A 25,030-nucleotide genomic window follows, 5' to 3' on the forward strand; every position below is an offset into this window, starting at 1 on the left:
GACAGTCCAACGTACTTCATAAGAGGAATGGCCAGTTTTTTGAAGTTGCATTTTTTTTGTCATAATTTTTCGGAAAATGAAAAAATTAAAAAAATTATTTTCACTATTTTTTTTTTTTACATACTGTCACCAGTGCAGTACAGCATCATCATATAACTGGCATGGTGGTGAACAGGGACATTGACTGGTGACAGTATGAAAAAAAAAAAATATATATATATATATATATATATATATATTATTTTTTTTATTATTTTTAATTTTTTATTACTTTTAAAAAAAATGTTAAGATTTTTTTTCATATTTTACTATTACCAAAGTAGTACAATGTTACCATGGTAACATTGTACTACTTTGGGGAAGTGATCAGTATTTTTTTTTTTTTTTACACAATCTGCTTATAGCAAAGAATTACTTTGCTATAAGCAAGCATTTACCTGAATGACATCGATTCATTCAGGTTTTTTTTTTTTGTGCTTAGCTGTGATTTGGCCACAGCTAATCACATGACATGTGCATGTGACCTGCTGTGACCATTCACAGCTAGGCACTAATATACAATGGATGGCATGAATGAAGCCATCCATTGTATACAACTGTCATGTGACCTGCTGTGATTGGTCACAGCAGGTCACATGGTACCGGCAACGGGGGCCGGTACTCAGATCTGTCATCGGCCGTGTCCGAGGTACACGGCCGGTGACAGATCGGCTCTGCAACTGCGCGAACTGCGCATGTGCGGGAGGACGCCAAATGGCATACACCCCAGAAAGCTAAAGCATTTTTGCGGCCGTCAAACGGCTATAGGCCGGGTGGCTAATGATTAAACATGATCCTTTGTGGTCACTGTTAGTAAAATGAATTGCAAGTTGATTCTGTGAACATTGAAGCTGCAGGTGAAACTTCTGTTGGTTTTGCTGCTTCTTTATGTTCCACTACACAGAGAATATAATACGTCCTAGTAACAAAAATATATAGCATGTGCAGGGAAAGAACGCCTATTCACCTTTATCTCCTGCATTGTGTCAAAGCTAAAAGACAAAGACATGCTTCAGACAATACTAATGCAGGCCATAGAGGGTTTGTTTATTGGCCTATTTTTGGTCCGAAAAATGAAACATCATTCGTTCTGTAATCCGATGTTGCCACCAATGATTTAAAAAATCAGCCATTTTTCACAACTTTTCCAGCATGACCGATAACCGAAATGAGGAGGAACTGAAAAAATCGGCCGATGCCATTGCCCCACTAACAGTGCGAAAATCGGCCGATTATTCTTTCGGACGAAAAATTGGCCGATAAACGAACCGTCTATGACCTGCATAACTATACATAAAACACACTACCTCATCTCCACTTCTCTTCCTTCAACATTTCCTTTGACCCAAGCTCCCCACTCCCTGTGGTTTATGGCTGCACCTGCAACCTGTCTGGATTTCTTGAAATGGAGCGGGGCACTGACCTTGCGATAGAGCTGTGGAAATATTGGTGAACAGCAAGTGTTACAAATCAGATGGTCACCTTTCTGATAAATGCATATACTTTGTTTCCACTTGGAATTAGTGGACTAACCTTGAACCGTGGCACGCATTGGATTTTGACATACTTAGAGGAGGTGGCATGTAAAATCCTTAGAGGAGCCTGATGTGCTATAGCAAAAATTGTGGATATATGTTTGATACTGTCAGGTCTTGAAATATTGTACAAGCAGTGTAAACCTCTGCACCTTAAAAACTATGTGTGTAGAGAGGTGCTGGTTGCTTTAAATCTTAAACAGCAGTTGCAAAGCATTTTTTTTCTTTACCCTCCTTGTGAGTGACAGACAGGAAAAGCAGGACTGTGCTCTGATTGGTGGTTGCTACAGCTGAGAAGGATCCACTGTTGCAGCTGAACTTATGATTGGCTGTGGAGGAAAAGGAGAGAGGAAAAGGGAGGAAGAAGCACATGTGGGGAGGCAGACATTTTCAGGGGACCGCATGGAGCAAGGGCTCCTGGTGTAAAGTCACAGAGTCTCACTCTCTGTGCTGCTAGAGCCCATGGGCATGGGCTGAGAGTGAGTAGCAGAGGAATTGTTGCAGGAGGACAGTGTGCAAATCAAGGATTGTCCTGCCTGACACTCAGGATTACAGCCACTCAAGTACATGTGTCTCTCAAAGTTTGGAGCTGCTGAAAGAAAGAGGATTTCTACTGCTGTCTAATGCTATCTAGAGGACAATCAAGAAACAGTGAGGGGGATTTTGATGTTGCTGCATTTGCTGTTCATCTCTGGAGAATGGTCATGAGAAAACCTGCTCTCTAATTCCCAGAGTGACATAGATCTTGGAAAATCCAAGCTGCTCAGAATTAGCTATTCCTGCTGCTGATTGATGAGAGAACTCTGATGAGAGAAAGGAGCTTGCTGCTTTGAATATACTGAGCAAGTGTCAGTATATCAGGATTTCACCTGTATGGTAAAGATTTGCTGAAGTGTTGTTTTTTTCCTATTGCAATGTTCACTGGAAGATTCTTCTTAAAGGAGACTGTGCTATCCTGCTATCCCTGGATTACAAATACTTTCTCATGCAGAGAGTGAGCGCTCTTCCACTGATTAAAGGGCCCCAGTGTTGAGAGACTTTGAGTTTCATCCCACTGGCCAGTGGGTAGGTAGGATATTTCTGCTCTAGATAGTACTGCTATAACAAATGTCAATAAGCTGTTTAACCTGATTAACAGTTATTGTTTCATGTGTCAACGTCAATCTCATGTGCCACCCTACTCAGTGTGATACTAGTCAGTTTTTGGAGTCTTTGGCGAATGAAGAGTGATTTCTTACTAACTGTGTTATGCAAAGTGGTATCTGTGTTTTATGTACATTACCTGTGTTAAATCAGCCAGTTCTTTTTTAGGATTTGTTTTCTTCAATAAAACCCATAAAAATATTTTCAGAGTGTCAGAGTGTTCTGGGTATAATCAGAGGTGTCACCAGATTCAAGTGAGAGCTGAACCTATATATCTAGCCAAGCATCACCCAAGGGTGTGCTACATGTGTATATAGCATTGTGGCAATGTGAGCTATGCAAATGATTGTTGTTGAATATTATAGAGGACACCTGTAGCAACACCTGTAGTTCCATTAAACATGCAAGAGAAAAAACTTTCTGGAATTTAGCTGGGAGAAATAAGTTTGTCAGCAAATTCACGTGAGAGGAACCTTTTGGAGTTATATGTGGGACTACTGCACCATCCCAGATTTTATATCCATATAGGCAAAGAGGAGGTTATCCCCTTGGGTGGTCGTTCATGAATAAACAAGTGCTGTTTGGTATTATGCAAAGGAGTTGTCTCAAGCCATGTGCGCTGGTTGATTGTGGAGGTACCCTGGGCATAGCTGTGATTTGAGATGACAGATCTGTTGTTTTTATGCTGGAGGTACTGTACATATTGTGCTTTGTATTTTTTAAAGCAGAACTCCAGGCAAAAACTTCTTTACATGTCCTTGTTGCTGATTTCCTACCTTCACTGAATATGTCATCCATTTTCTGGTTAACTGAGTAGTTGCTCTGAAATAGCTAATAATTTTCAAATCAAACCATTAATTCTCTTTGGTTTCCTGTTAATAAGACTGGTGCCTGCTATGCCTCCTATTCTCTCCTATTCTCCCAGCCACTGGTCTTGGCACATCCCTTCTGTAGTTCTATCTCCAGGAAGCAGTGGTGTAATTAAGCGCTACTTGCAGTGGTGGGAGGACCAAGACTCTCAGACACATTAAACATGTGCAGGCCTAGTGTACTCGCCCACATTCACTACAATTCCCTGTGGTTGATGGGAACCGTAGTTTCCTTTTACAGCAGAGAGAGAGAGAAGAAATGATATGATGTAATCTCTGCTATTACACCTCCTCCTAGGCAGAGCAGATGCTGTTATCTTTTGAATTACAGAGATGAGGTCATGAAAATTCAGTTAGATTTTTCTCCTAAAAGGTAAGGAATTTCAATAATGTATCAACCGTTTAGTGTTTTTTTAGGGGGGTATACTAATGGTTTTTTTTTGCCTATCCTGGAATTCTTTAAGATAATATTGGATTCCCTCTTGTACAAGAAAAGAGTGCAATATGCTTCTGATCTTGTCTTTTGAAATTACATGTGCTCTGGACAGTACTAAACTTTAAGGACACGTTCACACACAATTAATGCCTGGTGTGATGTGCGGTGTGGAAAAATTCAGCATGTCTGCATTTTTATGCACCACACTGGATAACACTCAATGTAACTGTACAGCAGTGCAATCGACCAAGCTGCTGTCCAGTGACATGAATGGAGTTTCACTATGGGACACTATAAAGTTGAAAAAAAAGAAAAACAAAACAAACAGTTTGATGAACAGTACAGGGCTGACAGGGCTGGCTCTGCACTAGTCCACATGGTAAAATGTTGAGTTTTATAGTGCAAGCTAGTGTAAACCTAACCTAAGCCTTAAAAGGCATACAGGGAACATAGCTTACCTGCTAAGGACTTCAGCTTATCATTCAGGCACTGGCAAAGTGTAACAGTCCACTCCATTTTTATGGGTACTTATAAGGAACCTCTTTTACTTACTTATTTGTACTATACCACTGTAACCTCTGTGCTATATTTTACATAGAGAAAGCCTTATGTATTAAAATGTTGGAAACAATATATTTAAAGTCAAACCAGGCTTTAAATTTTGAATTTGATTGGTGAAACATCAGAAAAAGATGCACAGCACAGGTTTCAGAAAGCGTTGGGCTGCCCTACCCAAAGAAACAGAACCGCATGGTGCTACGGCATGCACAAAAACTTGGACAATTTGCCAAAGCAAGGAGGTGCCAGTAATTAATAAATTGCACCCCTGCAGGTCTGCTAAAGAGCAGTGTGTTTCTCTCATAAATCGGCAAAGGGAACAACTGTTCATGCATTCCCGAAATGCAGACAGAAAACAGAAAAGTAGGTGGAAGCCTCACAAATCTCAGAAACAGATGCGTGATGCCTATAAGCACAAGAAGCATTCACAAATCTGGTGCATTTTAACTGGGGTGGAAACTAATTCCTAACCGCTTTTGTATAGCAGTACATTTTCAGTGGAAAAAAACCCACTTGCACAGCTTACTGACCCTGTCGAATCTCAGTCTGGTTTCCTTGAACCTACTGTATTAGAGCAGTCTACTCTATCTCATAAAGTGTTTCTGCTAGAGGTGTATCTAGGTAAACTGCCTCATCCTGTAAAGAACACTTTCTGATTCTTTACAACAACAAATTTATTTTGAGACACAGAGCATCTTGTTTAACTAAGGTGATTTGTTCTTCCATCTCCCTGTCCTACCATCAGTCTTCTTAAAGTGATTTCCGTCCATTGCTTGGATTTAGTCAGAGCTGGTCATGTCTAAGTCTAAGCTATGTCTTCTCTCAGACAAACTGACTCTCTTTGTGATCCATGAAGGTCCCGCAAAGAATAATCTGTCTCCCATTCCAGCACTTCATAGTTTTGGCATGTCATTGTTTAAGCCTACAGGCTTAATCACTTAAGTACCACCCTGTGCCACCAATGCATTTCCAGGCCATTTTCAGTTTCAAGTGCCTCGATAGTTTTACTACAATAACCTAGCCATGCAACACTGTAAATGTTGTGTTACACTATTTGATGTATTATTATTTCTCTGTGACCATCACTTGTTTATTATTGCTCTGTGTCTTTAAGCTGCCTTTTTTCTGCCTAAGCTGAGCTCTTTCTCTCAATGTACTTGTGTATACCCCTCCTCCCCTGCCTCTCTCTGGTAGTCATTCCACTGTATCCTGTCTTCCTGAATGCATCTTTCCATGAGGTTTACAACATTAACGTTTTTCTACCTATGATTATCCTCCACTAAATGGAACATTCAAATGAGTTTCCTCATCTGACTTCCTCAACATGCGAGTTTATTCATTGAGCCTTACCAGTTTACCAGCAACAAGTTCAATAATGTTTTACAAAGTATGAACACGGAATTAGGTATTAAACAGCTTCCAGGTTCTTAATCTAGAAAGAGACAGTTTTATCTAGCAAACCAAATTAAAGGCAGAAGCAAAGATAAAGCTTCAACAAGACACTGCATCTCACAGATCCAATTCTACAAGACATTATAAAAAGTCCTCTAAATCCCATAGTTCAAACGCTCTACACTCAGTGAGTGACTTATTAGTGCCTGTACTGAAGTGGAAGTCAGCAAGGTGCGGGCTGCATATGCAAAAAAGAGAGCAGATTTGGAAACTCAGTCATCACGCTAAAGAGCAGCAATAGACATCTTAAATGAACAGTGTAAACAACTATGGCAGAACTAAGAGTCCTAGAACAAGCTATCAGTGCAGATGGAGGTGCAAGTGAGAGACAGCATTAACCTAAACATGGTGGATATGGAAGATCCCCTCAAACTCACTACAGACTAGGTTATAAGCCACTGCAGTGCACACTCTATCGTATCCAATGCTCCTGACAACATAGAGACGTCTTTTCGGCATCAAGTTAAAGAGGTTCCAGCAACTTCCCGCATGCAAAATTGCTCCAACACTTTTCCTGCCTATCTAACTAACATTCCTTCACAGAGCATCAGAGAAAGCTGCAAGCAAGTCATTAATCTCCTGTCATCAGTACAGCCTCAAAGAAACGTATCATTGGAGTAACTGACTTCAAGCAAGAAACTCTCCTGAATGCATCTGCTGCACCATATTTCCCTGTGTCTTATAACAGCGATGTCAAAGACAGCGCAATCAGCACCGTTCAGCCAAAACATCTTGCATAAAGTCGGAGACAACTGAGACAGCAAAGTTTGTGAGGTACATATTTTGCAGAGAGCTCACAAATACTGGTCTTACAAGTTTTGATGACCAACCTGAAAACTACAGAAGTTGGAAATGTGCTTTCAGAACTGCAATCAATGATCTTGGTATTATAGCTGCTGAAGAATTGGATCTGCTGATCAGATGGCTTGGTCCTTTATCTGCTGCATGTGTTAAGCCATTAAGACCAGTTTTCATGGACAATCCTACAGCAGGCCTCACAGCTGCATGGGATCGATTAGAGCAAAGTTATGGCAGTCCAGAAGCTATAAAAAATGTTCTGTTTGTGCGTCTGGAAACTTTCACAAAGATATCTGGTAAGGACAACAAGGAGTTCCAGAGACTGAGTGACCTTTTCCTTGAGCTTCAGCTAGCCAAGGCAGACCCAAAACTACCTGGACTCAGTTACCTGGAAACTGCCAGAGGGGTAAACCCAATCGTCTCGAAGCTCCAGTATGGTTTGCAAGAATAATGGTCCGGACTAGGGTCATTATACAAAAACAGAACGTTTCCTTCCCTCCATTCTCTTTCTTCTGAAAATTCATCAGGATCATTGCAGAGACCAAGAACGACCCCAGTTTTTCCTACGATGAGTACAGTCTCTCTTCATCCTTTCCTAAGATTATCAGTTTTCAGGCTAACTATAGGAACCGTAGAGGCCCAGTATACGTGAGAAAGACTGACATCCTCTCCACTCCCACCATATTTGTAGCTGCAAATAAACAAAGTAGGAAGATTGAAATCCCTAACCAAGAGTGTCTCATTCACAAGAAGCCACACTCCCTCAAAAAAATGTATAAGTTTTAGGAAAAGGCCTCTTGAAGAGTGAAAGGAGCTTTTAAAGACATTCGGGTATGTTTCAAGTGTTGTGCTTCTGCCAAACATTTTGCTAAGGACTATAATATGTCCATCAAGTGCATAGAGTGTGCCTCAGAAGAACATGTGCAAGACCTCCATCCACTTGAGCCCAGCTCTGTACAACCTGTTAACTCTCCTCCCAGGTCAAGGCAAGGCGGGGAGAATACAGATCAAGTGCCTGATTCCACCATAATTTCTTCATCCTGCACTGAAGTTTGTGAGGAAGACTGCTGTGATAAGTCGTGTGCTAAGGTATGCCTGGTGAATATATACCACAAAAATCAACCAGAAAAGACTCTAAAGGTGTATGTGATCTTAGATGATCAGAGCAATAGATCACTTGCAAGATCCGAACTGTTTGATCAATTTTAAATAAAGGGTGAAGCTCATCCTTACACCTTGGGTACTTGTAGTGGAAGTACAGAGGTTTTTGGAAGAAGGGCTTGTGGACTCATGGTATCTCTTTTCAAATGTAACCTGCAATTACTCCTACCTACACTTGTTGAGTGCAATCAGATACCTGCTACCTGGGAAGAAATCCCTACACCAGCTGCTGCCTTCCATCACCCTCACCTGAAAGTAATAGCAAGTGAGATACCACCACTTGACAAAGATGCTCAGATCTTTTTCTGTTAGGAAGAGACATTCTAAGGGTTCACAAGGTACACAGACAAGTCAGTGGAGCCCCAGATGCCCCATTTGCCCAGTGCACAGATCTAGGTTGGGTCATCAGAGGCAACGTCTGTATAGGCAGAATGAAGAGACCTACCAACGTTTCAGCATTAAAGACAAATGTTCTGCCAAATGGCCGAAACACTTACTTTGAGCCATGTCCGCATCACTACTGGGTGATAGAGAAGATAGCCAGCTGCAAATTGCGACATAGTGTCTCAGGTAACACAAGCCCTTTCTTTCCCTATGACGATGACCTCGTCTCTACAGTGTTTAATACAACCAGTGAAGATGAATGATATACTGGCTCCTTCAATGGAAGACAAATAAATTTATCAGAGTAATGGACAATGAGTTCTTTCAAGACAACTCCAATAACTGGGTAACACCCATACCTTTTCATCTCCCAAGAGAGAGATTGCCCAACAACTTGCAGCAGGCCATCAATAGATTCTCCTCCTTAAAGTGCAACTTAAGAAGGAAACCAGAGATGCAAAGGCACTTTGTGGACTTTATGCAAAATAGATTTGACAGAGATCATGCAGAGCCAGCACCCCCACTAAAGGAGGGAGAAGAATGCTGGTAACTTCCATCCTATGGCGTGTATCACCCACGCAAACCAGACCAAATCAGAGTTGTCTTTGATTCCAGCGCTCAGCATGAAGGTGTTTCTCTTAACAATATGGACCCAACTTGAACAACAGTCTAATAGGAGTCCTGATCCACTTCAGACAGGAGCCCATAGCAGTAATGACCGACATTCAACAAATGTTTCACTGCTTTTTTGTCAAAGAAGACAACAGAGACAACCTCAGGTTTCTATGGCACAAGGACAATGACATCAACAAGGAAGTGATATATTATCGGATGAAGGTACGTCTTCGGGAACAGTCCTTTGCCTGCAGTGGCAACTTACGGGCTACGGAGAAGGGCTCAGGTTGGAAAAAAGGAATATGAATTTGATGCCCACCAATTCATTGAAAGAAACTTCTATGTTGACTACGCACTCAAATCATTTCCATCTGCTAAAGAAGCAATCAATCTTCTCACCAGAACAAAGGAAATGCAATCTGTAGCAAACCTTAGACTTCACAAGATTATATCTAACAGACAGGAACTTATGAATGCCTTTCCTTCTGGGGACTATGCCACTAGTCTAAAAAAACCTTGATTAGGTACAGATGTGCCTCCCATATAACGAAGTTTGGGTTTGCTGTGGAACATCAAAAAAGACACATTCACCTTCCAAGTGTCAACTTGTGATAAACCCTTCACTAAGAGAGGAGTCTTGTCGGTGGTGAACAGCATCTATGATCCACTGGGTTTCATCGCTCCAGATACCATTCAAGGTAAAAGCCTGCTAAGACAGTCATCTGCTGAGAACATAGACTGGGATACTCCTTTACCCAGTGAGAAACAACACAAGTGAGAAAGGTGGAGATGTTCTTTGAGGTCATTAGAAAAACTTCAGATTTCACGTTGCTATGTTCCAGTTTCCATTTCAACTGCTGACCATAGAGAGATTCATATTTTCTCCGATGCATCAGTTTAAGCTATTGCTGCAGTAGCCTATTTAAAGACCTCTGGAATTAATGGAGAATCCCACATAGTTTTGTTCTAGGCAAGGCACCAGGTCAGCGTGGTTAAAAACAGTAATACTTTATTTAAAAGACACTTACATCTAAAACTCCCTCGTAGTGTGTGGCAGGTAGGAACACCAGAGCCAGGGGCATCAGAAGAGCAGATTTGATGATCTGTGCATGGCCGGGGTAGAGACCCGCTGCAGTGGATAAACGGAATCTCTGTGTGCCTTCCCGCAGGTGGTAGGGAGAAGTGACAGGTGCTGTGAATGGAAAGAGGGGCGGGCTACAATGTGTTTCAGAAGCTCCGCCTCCTTTGTCAAGAGAAAAGTCTCCCCGGGCCATGCGCAGATCATCGAATCCGCTCTTCTGATGCCCCTGACTCCAGTGTTCTTATCTGCCACACATGCCGAGGAAGTTTTAGATGGAAATGTCTTTTAAATAAAGTACTACTGTTTTTATCCACGCTGACCTGGTGCCCTGCTTGTTGTTCCTTTGCATACTTCTGTGGGATCCCTCCATCCTTGGCGAGGAGCTGCCGGTCCGCTCATGTGGTTCTTCAGTCTCCTCTGTCCATTTCCCCTCTCATTCTGCACATCCATCGGATGGATCTGCTGACTGCTGCATCCTGAACACCGATTTCGCCCGGAATCCTGTCCCCCATCCATTATTCCTTGGAATGGGTTTTATTCCCTTTCCTTTTAATTCCATTTTAATTTTGTTTCATTTTATATTCCACTTATTTTCCTATTTATGTTCCATCATCTGTGTGAGCGCTGAAGGGTTGTTTATAGTTTCTGATGATCATCCAGTTTTAAATATGCACTCCTCGTGTCCATAGGAACTGAAATGGTATCTTTAACCACCTCCCACCCACCATATAGTCCAATGACGGGCGCACGGTGGTTCTTTTGTTCTGGGTGGACGTCATATGATATCCTCCCATTCTCACTGTGCATGCGCGGCTCGGGGAGCACGCAGAGCACACAGCGGATCACTGATCATGGAAAGAGCTGAAGATGTCGGCTCGGTCATGTGATCAGCTGTGTCCAATCACAACTGATCACATGTAAATAGGGAAATGCCGGTTATTGGCATTTCTCTCCTCTCAAGCTGTCACGCTGACAGCTCAAGAGGAAAGGAGAGCTGGTAATCGGCTTTCCGCGGAGGGGACATGTACACTGGTCATCAGGGCACTGATGATCAGTGTGCCCTGATGATCAGTGTAGCCCCAGCAGTGCCACCTGTCAGTGTCCATCAATGCCTTGTGTCAGTGCTGATCAGTGCCTCGTGCCAGTGCCCATCAGTGCCACATCAATGCCACATATCAGCGCCTACCAGTGCACATTAATGCCACATATCAGTGGCCATCTGAGCTGCCTTTCAGTGTCACCCATCAGTGCCACCTATCAATGCCAATCAGTGCCACCTATCAGTGCTGCCAATCAGTGCCACGTATCAGTGCCAGTCAGTGCTGCCTGTCAGTGCGCATCAGTGCTTCCTAGCAGTGCCGTGTCAGTGCCGCCTAACAGTGCCAGTCAGTGCCGCCTAACAGTGCCAGTCAGTGTCGCCTAACAGTGCCAGTCAGTGCCGTCTATCAGTGCCAGTCAGTGCTGCCTATCAGTGCCCATCAGTGATGCCTGTCAATGCCCATCATTGCCACCTACCAGTGCCTCCTCATCAGTGCAGCCTATCAGTGCCCACCACTGCAGCCTCATTAGCGCATATCAGTGAAGGAAAAATATCACTTATTTACAAAATTTTATAACAAAAACTAAGAAAAAACTTTTTTTTCCAAAATTTTCAGTGGTTTTTGGTTTGTTTAAGAAAAAAATAAAAAACCCAGAGGTGATTAAATACCACCAAAAGAAAGCTCTGTCACAAAACAATGATAAAAATTTCATATGAGTACAGTGTTGTATGACCGTGCAATTGTCATTCAAAGTGCAACAGCGCTGAAAGCTGGAAATTGGCCTGGGCAGGAAGGGGTATAAGTGCCCTGTAGGCTAGCGGTTAAACAAAGGAGTCAGTAGTCAGCAGACTGAGGCTCCTCAGGCACAGGAGAAGAGGGTGTAGCTGTACACTTGTGGCCCTGTTTTGTAAGTCATCTATCCTATCACGGCAGAGATTTTGGTCAAGAAATCCTGCATAGCTGAAGAAAACACCCCTCTGAATAGAGCGGGGCAGGAAGCCACACCCAAAGAGCTAGGGAAGACTAAGGATTGACTGGACTCAAGCAGGGGACAACGATTCAAGCTGTCAACATCAGGCTCATTGGGAGGAATGCTGCAAGCCATCCCAGAGCTGCTAGAGGACTGTGAACGGGTAAGACCTGATTAGGATCTGACATGTTGTGGTACAATGGCAAAGTAAAACACATCAGAACAGTGATGTACCTGGGGGGGGGGGGTGGCCAGCACCGGGTACATACATTTTGAGGGTACCACAGCCAATCAACTTAGATCTCAGTTGTGCTAGTGCGGGCCGTGACTGCCTCCACTACACTATACACTTGCAGCTTGCAACTGAGTGATTCACATCAGCCTCCTCCTCTTTAATCCCACCCAGGAACACCAGAACATTGCTGCTCTGAGCTCCTCCCGCTGTATGTGAGTGAGTGTAAGGGAGGAGGTGTTCAGTACCCTGAGGGGGGCAGGGGGGTGTTTGTACTGGGAGGGTTCTGTACAGAGGGATCTGTACTTGGTGGGGTCAGTTCTTACAGTTCTGTGCCCTGGGGGGGGGAAGGGATTATTTGTAAGAGGGGGTTCTGTACTGAGGAATCTGTACTTGGAGGGAGTATCTGTTCTTAGGGTTCTTTACCCTGGGGGAGGTGTTGTAAGGGGTGTCTGTACTGGGGGTGAGGGTTTCTGTACTAAGGAATTTGTACTGCTGTACAGGAGGGGGTTCTGTACTGAGGAACCTGTACTTGGGATTTCTGTTCTCAGAGTTTTGTACCCAGGGTGGATGGCTAGTGGTGTCTGTACTGAGTGGTGGTTCTCTACTGAGTAATCTGTACTGGGGAAGGGGTGTCTGTATTGGGGGTGTGCACTAAGGGGTGGGGGGGATTTAAGAATATTAGGAGGGTCAGTCAATACTGAAGGATCTGTGGGGGGGGGGGAGTGATCAGTTATGCTTAGGGATTTGTGCTGGGGGGGGGGGGGGGTTAGCTGTGCAGTGGGGTCTGTACTGGGGAGGCCGGTCTGTGCTGGGGGTTCAGTCTGTTTTGGAGGAGTTTGGGTTGTGCTGGCCGATGTTATTTTTTGTTTGCCAGTTGTTAAGGTTTAGCCTGCAGTTCCCTGTTTGTGAAAGTCTTACCTCTTTGCTGCAGTGGTTCAGCTAGACCTGTGATTCCATTCATATGTGCTACTGGCTTCTGTGCTCTGTGCTAATTTCCCAGATCATTTTCTGCCTCCTGCCATCTGTACTATGCACACGCCAATAGTCTCTGCATTGTCAACCGGGCATACCTGGGAGCTGCAACCTGGTTCCAGTCTGTTGCAAATCTATCCCCACCACTAGGGGCCCTGGTGAAGAAGCAGGCAGGGTCTTAGGCTCCATGTCTTTAGGAACCCCCAAGTTGGTTTTCTACAAGGGCTCACTACCATAGAAACTGGAGGCCAATGTCCAAATCTTCCTAAAGGCAGCAGTATAACCCAATGGTCCTGAATTCTACTGTTCCTGTGTCCCTTAATGAACAGTTAATTTTTATTTATTTATTTCAGGTACTTATATAGCGCCGTCAATTTACGCAGCGCTTTACATATATATTGTACATTCACATCAGTCCCTAACCCTCAAGGGGCGTACAATCTAGGGTCCCTAACTCACATATGCAAGGGCCAATTTAAACAGGATCCAATTAACCTACCAGCATGTCTTTGGAGTGTGGGAGGAAACCGGAGTACCCGGAGGAAACCCACGCAGGCACAGGGAGAACATGCAAACTCCAGGCAGGAGGTGCCGTGGCTGGGATTCGAACCAACGACCCTAGTACTGCCAGGTGGAAGTGCTAAACATTTAGCCACTGTGCTAACCATTTTTTTGCCAAAAAAAGTATCCACAGCTTCTGATGTCTTTTTGTTTTCTGCAGAGAATAAAGCCAGGTGCTGAGAAAATGTCATATGGCTAAATAGGAGTGCCACAGGACTTCAAAGAAGCGACAGCAGAGATAATGGCGGGGGACACAGCAGTGACAATATCCTTGACTTGGTATCCCTGGAGGACTGCACAGTAGGAGATAGCTGTGTGCCAAAACGTACAAGTCAAGTCTGCTGTGCATATGTTACATTGTAGTGAAAACTCACTCCCAACAATAAGCTTGCTTATGATTTAATGATCTCTTGAATAGAAACCTACCTCCTCAGAATCTGCTACGTCAATGAAGGACATATTTCCAGGCCTCCTCTTCCCATGTTCCCACCTTTCCCAAAACGTGGTGAATAAATACTGTTCTGTAGCTCTCTGAACCTTATGTGGGTCAATACTGTCTAAATCTTCTTGTGGAATGGACTCAATATATCTGTAAACACACAAAATACATAAAGGCATTAAACAAACAAAAGTAACAAAGTGCATAGGAAACAATTTTATGAATTTGCTAGGACAACAGAGGTTTTATTGTCTATAAGTAATCTATTAAGTATCCAACAGCTTCAAAATTGAAATATGCTTGGTTTTATTCACAGCTACATTTATTACGTTTTTAATGAATATATAACTAGGTTAAACTAGACATTTTCATAACAACCTGAAGTTAATCTCTAAAGTGTATGTGAACCCTTACCTTGTAAAACAACTCATTCAGTTTAAAATATAAATGTATATATATATATATATATATATATATATATATATAAATTGTAAATATTTTTTACATTTTTTTTATTAGTGATTACATAATCTCGGTTCTCAACTGCATAAGAGGCTTGGAGAGGTTGGGGTGGAGAAGCAGCAGAACACTGATCTTCCCAGTGATTGCAGTGAATGGCTGACCGGGGGGGGGGGGGGGGGAGGGGATGGGCGTGTTAGTACAAATCTGACCTTTGGAGGGCAGGCAGGCTGTTTTCCCAGCACAGCCAGAAAACTAACCACGCTGGAAAGGATGTACTTCTATGTCTAGCATGGTCAATTTGAAATAGGAGAGCAGGGAACTGGCAGAATTACTCGGTACTTCACACAAGAAAAAATACAAAAATAACAGGACACTTTTTAGCACAAGTACATGATACAACAGACATATATCGGGAATGTGAAATGTTCGGGTAACATTTTTTAATAAATCTCTAGTTAATGGAACATCAGTGCACAAAAATCCCCATGCTTTTCTTGTTTAAGGCATGTGCTTAGCAAACTGCCATTGATGCCAAGACTATTTACTGCACAAATACTTCCTAAGGGCCAGTTCACACTAGGAATCGCACAGGGATGTGCTGCATGTTCCTGTGCAATTCCCATGTGGTTCAATTTGAACCCATTCATTTTGTATGGGCTCAGATTGCACTGCATTGCACCAAAAGTAGTGCATGCACTACTTTTTGAAATGCACTGAAACCAGATTGAAAGGTACTTCTGTACCAGGGGTGGACTGATAACTCATGGGGCCCCCGGGCAGAGGGGGATCATGGGGCCCCTGTGTCCTTGCCCAAACTAAAAAAAGCCTATGAAAAAGATACCATGGGCATCACATGGGGCCCCCTACTGACCCCGGGCCCTTGGGCAGTGCCCCAGTTTTCAAATGGTCAGTCCACCCCTGTTCTGTACCTTGCAATCTGGTGCAGGCAAGAGCACTGTGTTTGCGACCTGCGACTGGGGTGTTGTTAACTTAACATTGACATCCTCTACAAATCACAACTGCAGTGCATTTTGAATGTAGTTCGGGAAACACGCATGGAACACAAGTTTCTCGCACCACGTTCTAGTGTGAACGAGCCTAAAGGTGTCTTTTTTGCAGCACGGTCTTGATTTTTAGATCTTTGAAAGGCTGAGCTAAGCTTAACTACCCATTGTTTGTCCAGAGGGTGTAGTATTTTTCTTATTTTAGAAAATCGGAAGATTCTTGTTGGTATTATGAGCAAAGGGGTAGTGCCCACTAAGGCATAGTTTTGATTAGCATTTTAGCCCAGCTGTGGCAAACAGTCAACATGAATTATAAGTAGTTATATTTAGCTTATTGGTAAATATACTCTTATGCAGCTGAAAACAATTTATGTCAACCTGGTATTTAGCATCTTCCAAGGAAAGTCGTAAGTTCTGTTCAAAAATAAAATCCATTTGGGATAATGTACTCCTGCTGTTAAATGTAAGGATAGCAGATGGTGCTACAATGAAGAACTGTTCCAGTGTACAAAAAAAAAAAAAAAAAAAGCACAAGTTCTAAACTTATATGTGATTTCGGTTTTGATATTTTCATGCATACATTTTTATATTGCAAGTGAGTGATTTCAAATTCAGGGCTTAAGAAGTGTGCGCTTTACTTTTTCACACTTACTTTGTTTTTTTTATTTTCAGTGAATTTATTTGATCCATCTGTCTGCTGTTCTTGTATAGAGCATGCATTTAGTATCTGCACCAGTGGTTTTGCTTGCCTGCCATCAAGGCAAGTATACTTATGTGCAACAAAGGCCCGCAAAACATGTGACACAAATATGTCCATATGTTTTATAGCAAGTTAAAAGGGGACATAAAAGTGAGAGGCCATGCATATTTGAAGCTAACAAGCCAGATGGCTTGTTTGAACCTGCGATTTATAATTGTATATCCAGCATATTTGTAACTCCTAATTAAAATTGGTATAAAAGCTTTGTCCTTGTGCTTGGTAAAAAATCTTGGGTTGTGGAGGTGTCTAAAACACATTACCTACTACAGTTTTCCATCTCCCCACTGAGATTATCTTCAAATTCCTTTAACTCTTCCTGCAGATCTCTGTATAATATAAATAACACACACATAAATTAATTACGCCTGCATAATAACTATCCAACATTTAGAATTAAAATGGCTAACCTATGACATGAAAAATGAACAAAGCATATCCCTCTATAGCGTGGACTGGTCTCAACCCAGAGCGCTAAGTCATTTCTGTCTGCTGCCGTGTTACTCTGCTATCAGCATGAGTAACTTCTGAGAGGTTTTCCTGACACCAAGATAAAAAATGTAACATGGGAGGGAGCTCCAGCACACAGCCTGTGAATGACAGCCTCAGGTCTGTTCCTGTGTGCTGTGTGAAGGGGGGCGTCTCCCCCATCCTCCAACCAGCTCTCTGCTCACTTCAGTGAGCTCTTCAGAGTGTAACTTCAGCTCCCTGACCACTGTCTGCTGAATTTCGGACAAGCTGTATAAATTCTGAACTTTGGACTGATATAGATAAGAGAAGAAGCAGATAACCAGGTACAACTTATGTAGGAGGATTTTTTCATTTCTGTGTATCACCCAAAGTGACTCACTTTGCGAGTCACTTCAATCGGTATATGTAAGGGTTTACAATCATTTTAATATACCTGCGTGATTTTTATCTCATGCTACTAAGCAATTTAACTATATGCTGACAGTCACTTTCATGCTGGCTCACTAGTTTCAATGTACTGCACATGAGGTTATGTCTTGTTTAGTCTTACAGTACAGATACAGTACATACATAGAAGTTTCCATAGCTGACATCTCCCTCCATAAATGTAATGCTGGTCCTCTTGCTTCAGCCAGTAATGCTGATAAGTACTCAAATAAAGCTTCTGAGTTTCTTGATCTGCTTATTTTTGCCTGGTCAGTGACTCAAAATATTGAAGCCAGTAGTACGTCAGCATATCAGCTGAAATTGGACAACGTCTATTTCTCCTATGACAGGTAAACATTAAGATGGTTGTAAAGGTAAAAGGTTTTTTACTTTAATGCATTCTCTGCATAGATGCAAAATGCCCAGCTCAGGAACAAGCCGACCTGACCTGATAGGGGACCCTAGCAGAGAAGGATTGGGGCTGCTTTATGCAAAACCATTGCATAGTGCAGGTAAGTGTAACATGTTTGTTATTTTATTGAAAAAAGTGAAAGTTTACAATCACTTTAACATGTTTTGTAAATAAAAATGTACCTGTAGATCCCCAGCATTGAACTCACCTTTATACTGATTGTAAATCCCATTTTATTTTAATAACAAACATATCATACTTACCAGCTATTTCCAATGGTTCTGCACAAAGCAAACCTGATCCTCCTCCTCTTCTTGGGTCCCCTGCTGGTACTCTTGACTCCCCCCGCTGAGTGCCCACCATAGCAAGACACTTGCTATGGTGGCACTTGGTGTGTGGGCTCACTCCCAATCCCCCACTTGCACATGGTTTGGCCTCCCCGCTCCCTCCTCATTAGCTGTGATTGACAGCAGTGGGAGCCATTGCTGTCTCTGAGCCTATGAGGAGGGAGAGAGCAAAGAGAGCTAGTGCTCTCATGCACAGTGCTGAATTGAGATTGGGCACAGTTAAGTATAAAGGGGGGCAGGGGGAACTGCACTCAGATTTTTTACTACATTAATGCAAAGAATGCAATGTACTAAACCTTCAGCCTTTTGAACCGCTTTAAAGAAAAATATATTTCTCAGCAATGTTATTTTACAATATTTTGAAATATTCATTCATTTTAAAATGTAGTTTGGTATGTTTTTACTTATGTCTATAACAGTTTTATTTTACTGACCAAAATATTTAATACATCTTTTTCAACTATAAATCCAGAAACACTGAAAAAAATGAGCCTACTGGCAGATATTCTAATTTAGTTCACACTAGAATGCGGTGGGGAAACCCGCGATCCATGTGAGTTTCCCACACCGCATTCAAATCGCACTTCCTTTATGATCTGCAGCGGGTGTCAGAGCAATCCTAATGACACTCCAAATGCAGGTCTCAAACGAAGTGTGTTTGCCTGTACCGGATCACATGGTACAAAACGACCCGGTTGCAGTGCTTTCCCAAAATCCATGCACAACTTTGGTGTGGATGCAGTGAAATTTCAGCTTATTCAAAATTACTGCACTCAAATCGCACTACACTGAAACGCATGTGAATTGTAAAGGAATGCAGTGTGGTTCTTCTGTGATTCATATACAATTTATAGTGTGAACCTAGGCTTACTGTATTTCCACTGAAATATTTGCATGCATGATATGAACAACAGCCATATCACCAAAATGACATGGAGGTTCACATTTATTATTTAGAACCTTGATGCTAAAAAAAGCTTTGCTTGTTGATTGTTTTCAACAAGAATAAAAATATAGGGCTAGAAAAGCCAGCAAAAAGGCTTTAGGTTGAGTTGGAAATATTTGGCAAAAAGCTAGCTGTTTGAAGTGCTGCAAGTAAAGCCCCATTCACACTTAGCAATTTGAAATCGCAGGCAGAATTGAAGCTATTCTGCTTGCAATTCCAAATAGCACAAAAATCACGTCAAAATGAGCAATGCATTCAATCCTAATAGCATCCCAAACACGGTGTGATTTTGCAGCAATTGTTGCATGACAAAATGTGCTTGCAAAAAATGCACGTGGCTCAGGGCCAAAATTTGGTCCCTGAGCTTCTTTACCATGACAAATGTGCATAGGGCAACCCTTTCCAGTGAACAAGCTACCCTATGAGCGACACGCAGAAACGTGTGTTAATCACGCAAAGATAATTACAAGCGGGAACGCTCATTCCTGCTACGTGAAATATTACAAAGCCTTATAGTGTAATTATGCTGGTAGAATATAAACTAGTTTGTCTATGTCGGTGTCAGAAAAAATTAGAATAGTAATCTGATTTCTGTTTTCTAATGCCCATTCCCATCTTATGCCATTGTTCCGTTTTAGAATAATGTAGGCATAAATTTATATGGCTTGTACAAACTGAGCTGCTTACAGTATTCTCTTGTGAAGAAGATGGATAATACTTTCTACTGCATCTTGTTTATTCTTTAGTTTTAGAATAACATTTTTCTTGATATTATCCTGCAGCCTTTCTTTTCTGTAGTCTTTTCCTTGAACAGCATCCATGGATTGTCTCAGTAACGAACGATAAACTGGAGAGAATTCAATATCCAGAGCCTCTTTTATTATGCCGTTATCCAAGATACATATAGATGTATGTTGTTTGAGTGACGGAGTGTATCTGCTATCAAGAGCCAATGGGTTTCCCTACCAAATAAAAAGAAAATAAAGTATATATTTTAATTACTCAAATATTCATGTCCAGAAAGTACGATTTGGTTAGTGTAAACATTTAGGTCAGTCAACAACTAAAATATTTTAAACGTATTTATAGCCAAAAGTTTTTTTAAGCAGGGAAGGTTGGCTGTCAATCACAGACAGTGTGCTGGAGATCACTCACGTCACCATTTTTTTTTTTAATGTCAGGAAAACAAATCAGATGTGACTCATGCAGACAGAGGAACAAAGCAGCAGAGAGGGATATGCTCTGTTCATATTTCATGTCTACTAATTATAACCACTTTAATGACAGTGCTCATCAGGAAAAATACATAGGATGCTGTCACGATCACGGCGTCAGACCCCAGACCTTCTCACCCAAACTCGTGACGAAGGGCTAGCCGATCTAAAACCCCAATGTGACGTGCATAACAATGCAACACTTAGCTGCACCCTGCACAATGATTTTCCAGCTAATAGATACAGATCGATGAACCGGCAGCCTGAGCGATTGTTACTGGGTCAGGTTAATTACGCAATCAACCCTTCACACTGCCACCACCTCCTTTTTGTACAGAGAAAGAGGGAACTCGGCGTTATCAGCTATAACACTATAATGATGGAGATAATCGTCTGTATAAAAAGGTCCGCAGGCCGGTTATACAGAGGTTTAAACAACCACAGTAGCGTCTCTTTAGAGGCAGGAATTCGTGAGTTGCAATACAGAGCTATAGAAACAGTTCAACACTTTCAGAAAGAAAGATTTATTACTAAAAGGTCAAACAGGAGCAATAAAAATATTTACAGAACAAAGATGTAACCAAGATATATATATAAATATACAAAGAACCATAACACAGCAAAAAGGTATCAGAGAGAGGTGAAAGGGTTAAAGTACTGGGTTAGCAGATCCAAGTTTCAGAGCAGAAGGGTGCTTTGATCTCTCTATGTTATGATGGACAAAATGGGAGAATTCTTCAACTTCTTTCCTCTTAGATCTGACAGCCTGTTTTAAAGTCCCCAGCAGGGAGTGGCTCTGCAGTCAAGGGCCAATCTCCACTTAGGGCGTGGAAATATGGGTGGATGCCTCAGCTAGAGCAAAAATCTCCCATAACTCATATTTGCCTATAACTTTTCATCTGCACCAGTGACAGTCCACCCGCAGGTAGATTATTATGCAGACAAGTCTGAGGATTAATTAGATATGAATTATGAAATTATACACTGCACGGTTCACAAGATCTATGTTTCTGCTTCCCTGAGTGTCCGAGACAAGGCGAGTGACCCATCAAACTGTTCGTCTGCTCATTGGCCATCTGACGAGGTGTCCAGTTTTTATGTACGTCTCTCATATTCCAAGATATGAGACATAGGAGAAAAATGGATTTACCAGAAGTTATCTGATTCTGTCAACTACACAGAGTTAGGTTTTATGAGGTTATAATCTCTTTCAACTCCTGAGAAAGCTTGCCTTATCTCTTAGGAGGTGTTAAAATTGGCAGGTTCTGTGGGCAGAGAGACTCCAACTCTCTTGGGGGCTTTTACAGCTCCTATGACCCTCCTGTGACATTCCTAACTCACACACATACTGGCCACATGTCGCTGGGCCTCTCAGGAAGGGAGGGGGAAAGAGAATAAGGGAGAAATGGATACTCTTAACAAAATTGAGTCTGCGTCCTTCACTGTGTGTTGCGCACGTTTGCGACAGATGCATCTACCCAACCCAGATAAAGAAAGCAATAAAACTTAACTGAGTTTCTATTTCTTCTTTGTTCTGTCCAAAACTAAGAACAACATTTTTGGCTATACAAATACCTCACAACGTTTTGCAATAGGAACGAGGGACCTACTAGCAAAAGTATGTAGGCATAGAACACACCCCCTGCCACGCCCCATTAAAGGAGAATTATACATATATATATATATATATATATATATATACACGATTACTTAAACCCACAAGTGCTTTTTTTTTAACCACTACTATTCCTTTATACTGGTTTTTGAAATTTACTAATGCAGAAATGTAGAAACTATATTCATTTTTTTACACTGTGAAACACTTTTTGAAAGATAAATAGTGCACTTTATATTCAAGTTCTGTATATAGATCAGACCAAAAATGAGGGACAAATGAGGAGGAAAGAGGGACTTTGTTCCATATCAGGGACAGTCCCTTGAAATAAGGAACAGTTGGGAGCTATGTATACATACACCTTAGGAGTGCATTAAAAAAATTTCATGTTTATGTCTTATTCCTGAATTTGATTGAATCGGGTTGAATGATGCTTACCTCTCTCAAGAAAGAGGGACAGCTTGAAAAGAAAAAAAATAGGGAGTGCTGTGATGCGAAAAGTGGTATTGGCTAAATGGCATTAGATAATAAGCATAGTCTAAAGAAGCATGGTTAAATTTAATTAAAGCCTAAAGACAGTAACACTGCACACACATGTTGCAGTCCTTGTATCCACAAAATACTCTTTAATTACTGTATGATTAAGGTGAGTTTCACGCACATGTATAAACTTAAAGAATTGTCTTAAACAAAAATGGAATATGGACAAAATGCTAACACTTTTGCCCCTTTTACACAGAGCAGATCTGCTTGCTCAGCAGGGGATATGTCTGCTGATCCTCACTGACCAAGCTGATGACAGGTCCGTGTCCGATCCACTTATGCACAACGGGCATTGACACGGACACAGCCTTCTGTCCTCTATGGCTGATCGGATGGAAATGGACCGCCTATCCATTTCCATCCGACTGCCATTTGATCCGATCCAATGGACAGAAGAGGAACTGATCCCATCTGTCTCTTTTTGGCAGATCGGATTGTATGTCGGCGGGAGTAAACATACACGTGGCTGTTTACACATGCTGCTCCATAGAGGAGAATAGAGGTTCCGATCAGGTCCACCTGAAAAGTGGACCCAATTGGAACGTCTATGTGAAAGGGGCCTAAATTTGAGACTACTTTACAAGAAAAACCTAATTAAACACTTCAGCCTCAGAGATGTACCCATGGGTCCCTGAGTGAAGAAGTTATATTGGGATGATGCCAGTTCACAAAGAAACATTACAGGCCATTCCCATAGTGTGGAGTCATGGTACAGCTCCCAAGGTTATACCAACGTCACGCCACTCAAGAAGACAGTGAAGTGTTGATTGAAGAGTTGATTGATTAACTGACTGATTGAAGTACAATACTTAAATACTTAAATTAAGCTAGGATTGATTTCTCCATAAGGGAGAAGAGGTTCACCACATTAAAATGCTAGAAAAAATCTGAGGCCTATAACCCATGGTCTATGAATATCAAACCTGTGTCCTATATGATTAAGATGCAATGGGGTTGATTTACTAAAGGCAAATAGTCTGTGCACTTTGCAAATGCCTTTGCTCCAGAACTTACTAAATGAGAGGGAGCTCCTCTGACTTCCATCATCCAATTGTGTGCAAGCTATAGTGTCCTTTTATGACACAGAGAATAGCTGCGATTCAGAGGATCGCAGCTATTCTCTGGTCATTCACAGTTTATAACACTCAGGAGAACATGTTCAGCTCTTCACTGGAGATCTGTGTTCTCCCTCCAGATTCTCCAGCCCAGAGTTGGAGAATAGGAGGGACCGCAAACTAAGCAGCGATAATTTACCTCTGCTTAGTAAACTGATCTTTTACTGTAATCTCCCGAGATTATAGTAAAATCAGCCGTTTTCCAGCATTTGTAGACCGTTCTCCCTTCGTTTGGAGAACTGATCTACATATGCTTCATAAACGGCATTCACAGGAGAACTGTGTTCTCCGAGAATGCCGGAGAACTGAGCAGCGATCTATTACTGTTGGGTCATAAACGGACACCAAAATGCTGTTTTTTTACTTTCTTTGCACATGATTGGGTATTCTTTGCAAAGTGAAGCTCCTCTGGATCAACTGCAGTTCCAGAGTGCAACTGCACTTACAAAGTGCAAAGTCTATTTGCCTTTAGTATACCAATCCCAATGTTACTTAGGAACTTATTTCATTAAGGAGCATTGCATTTCACCACAACCATAAAAATAAAGTTTTTCTGATTGCCTGCCCCAGAACAAGATCAAACGTTTTAACTTTGTCGGAGATCTAGAGAACATTGCAGAGATGGACAGACAACTAGCCTGAAATGGCAGCCTACGTACATATTTATACAGTACATACAAATGATGTGTTTGAGAACCTGTGGAATACTAGTGACACAACAGTTTAAATTATATTACAGCAGCAAATGATATAAACACATCAGCTCAAAAAAACAATTACTTTCAAACTAAGCTGGGTAAGTCGTCGAAGTCCACGTAGAATTTGAAGCGTCTCGGAGAAGGAGCGAATATGGTTATTTGACGCATCAAGAATGTTGAGCCCTAGTGAGCTGGAGAGGGGAAGAAGACTGCTGATCTTATTGTTGTGAACATACAGTTCATAGAGTTTGGGAAGATTCTGAATTCCATCCAGAGAGTTCAACTGTAAGAACAACAAAGCAAGATTTAGTCATAGTCATTTTCCACACATATGTCTTATGTATTGTATTCTAAACAGATTTATATCTTTAATATATGCAGCAATGTCTAGTGCACTTACATGAACAACTGCACAAATATATCTGAGTAGATTTGTCTTGTTCTCACAGGATCATATTACAAAAATAAATATGAACCTATGAGAACAAAACACAATAATAATTGGCTCCACCTAAATTTTCATACATCCTGGGACACAGAGCAGGCTATAAATCATGACTAACTAGGATGTCCCAAACCAACACACATGAAGGGAGGGAAACAAAGACACCACCATCAGGTCCAAGGAAACTACTCTGCAATACACTGTGGCCAAAAGCAGTATCCTCAGTCGCCCTTCTGTCCATCTGGTAAAACTTCGTGAAGATGTGTACCGAAGATCATATTGCAGCA

General features: G+C 41.8%; 1 protein-coding gene across 1 annotated transcript in view; it reads right to left on the minus strand.

The window, feature by feature from the left end:
- LOC149462378 (uncharacterized) overlaps window positions 1-25,030 on the minus strand; it is a 140,944-nt gene that overhangs the window by 59,753 nt on the left and 56,161 nt on the right. The window contains exons 5-8 of the mRNA XM_089677007.1: window positions 24,381-24,581; window positions 19,801-20,075; window positions 16,775-16,840; window positions 14,276-14,438 (exon numbers count right to left, since the gene is read on the minus strand). Coding sequence (XP_089533133.1) covers window positions 14,276-14,438; window positions 16,775-16,840; window positions 19,801-20,075; window positions 24,381-24,581 — 705 coding nt within the window. The remainder of the gene's footprint in view (window positions 1-14,275; window positions 14,439-16,774; window positions 16,841-19,800; window positions 20,076-24,380; window positions 24,582-25,030) is intronic.

This window comes from Staurois parvus, unplaced genomic scaffold (genome assembly GCF_062004578.1).
Source record: "Staurois parvus isolate SC_StPar_1 unplaced genomic scaffold, SC_StPar_1.0 ptg000175l, whole genome shotgun sequence".
Classification (NCBI taxonomy): Eukaryota; Metazoa; Chordata; class Amphibia; order Anura; family Ranidae; genus Staurois; species Staurois parvus.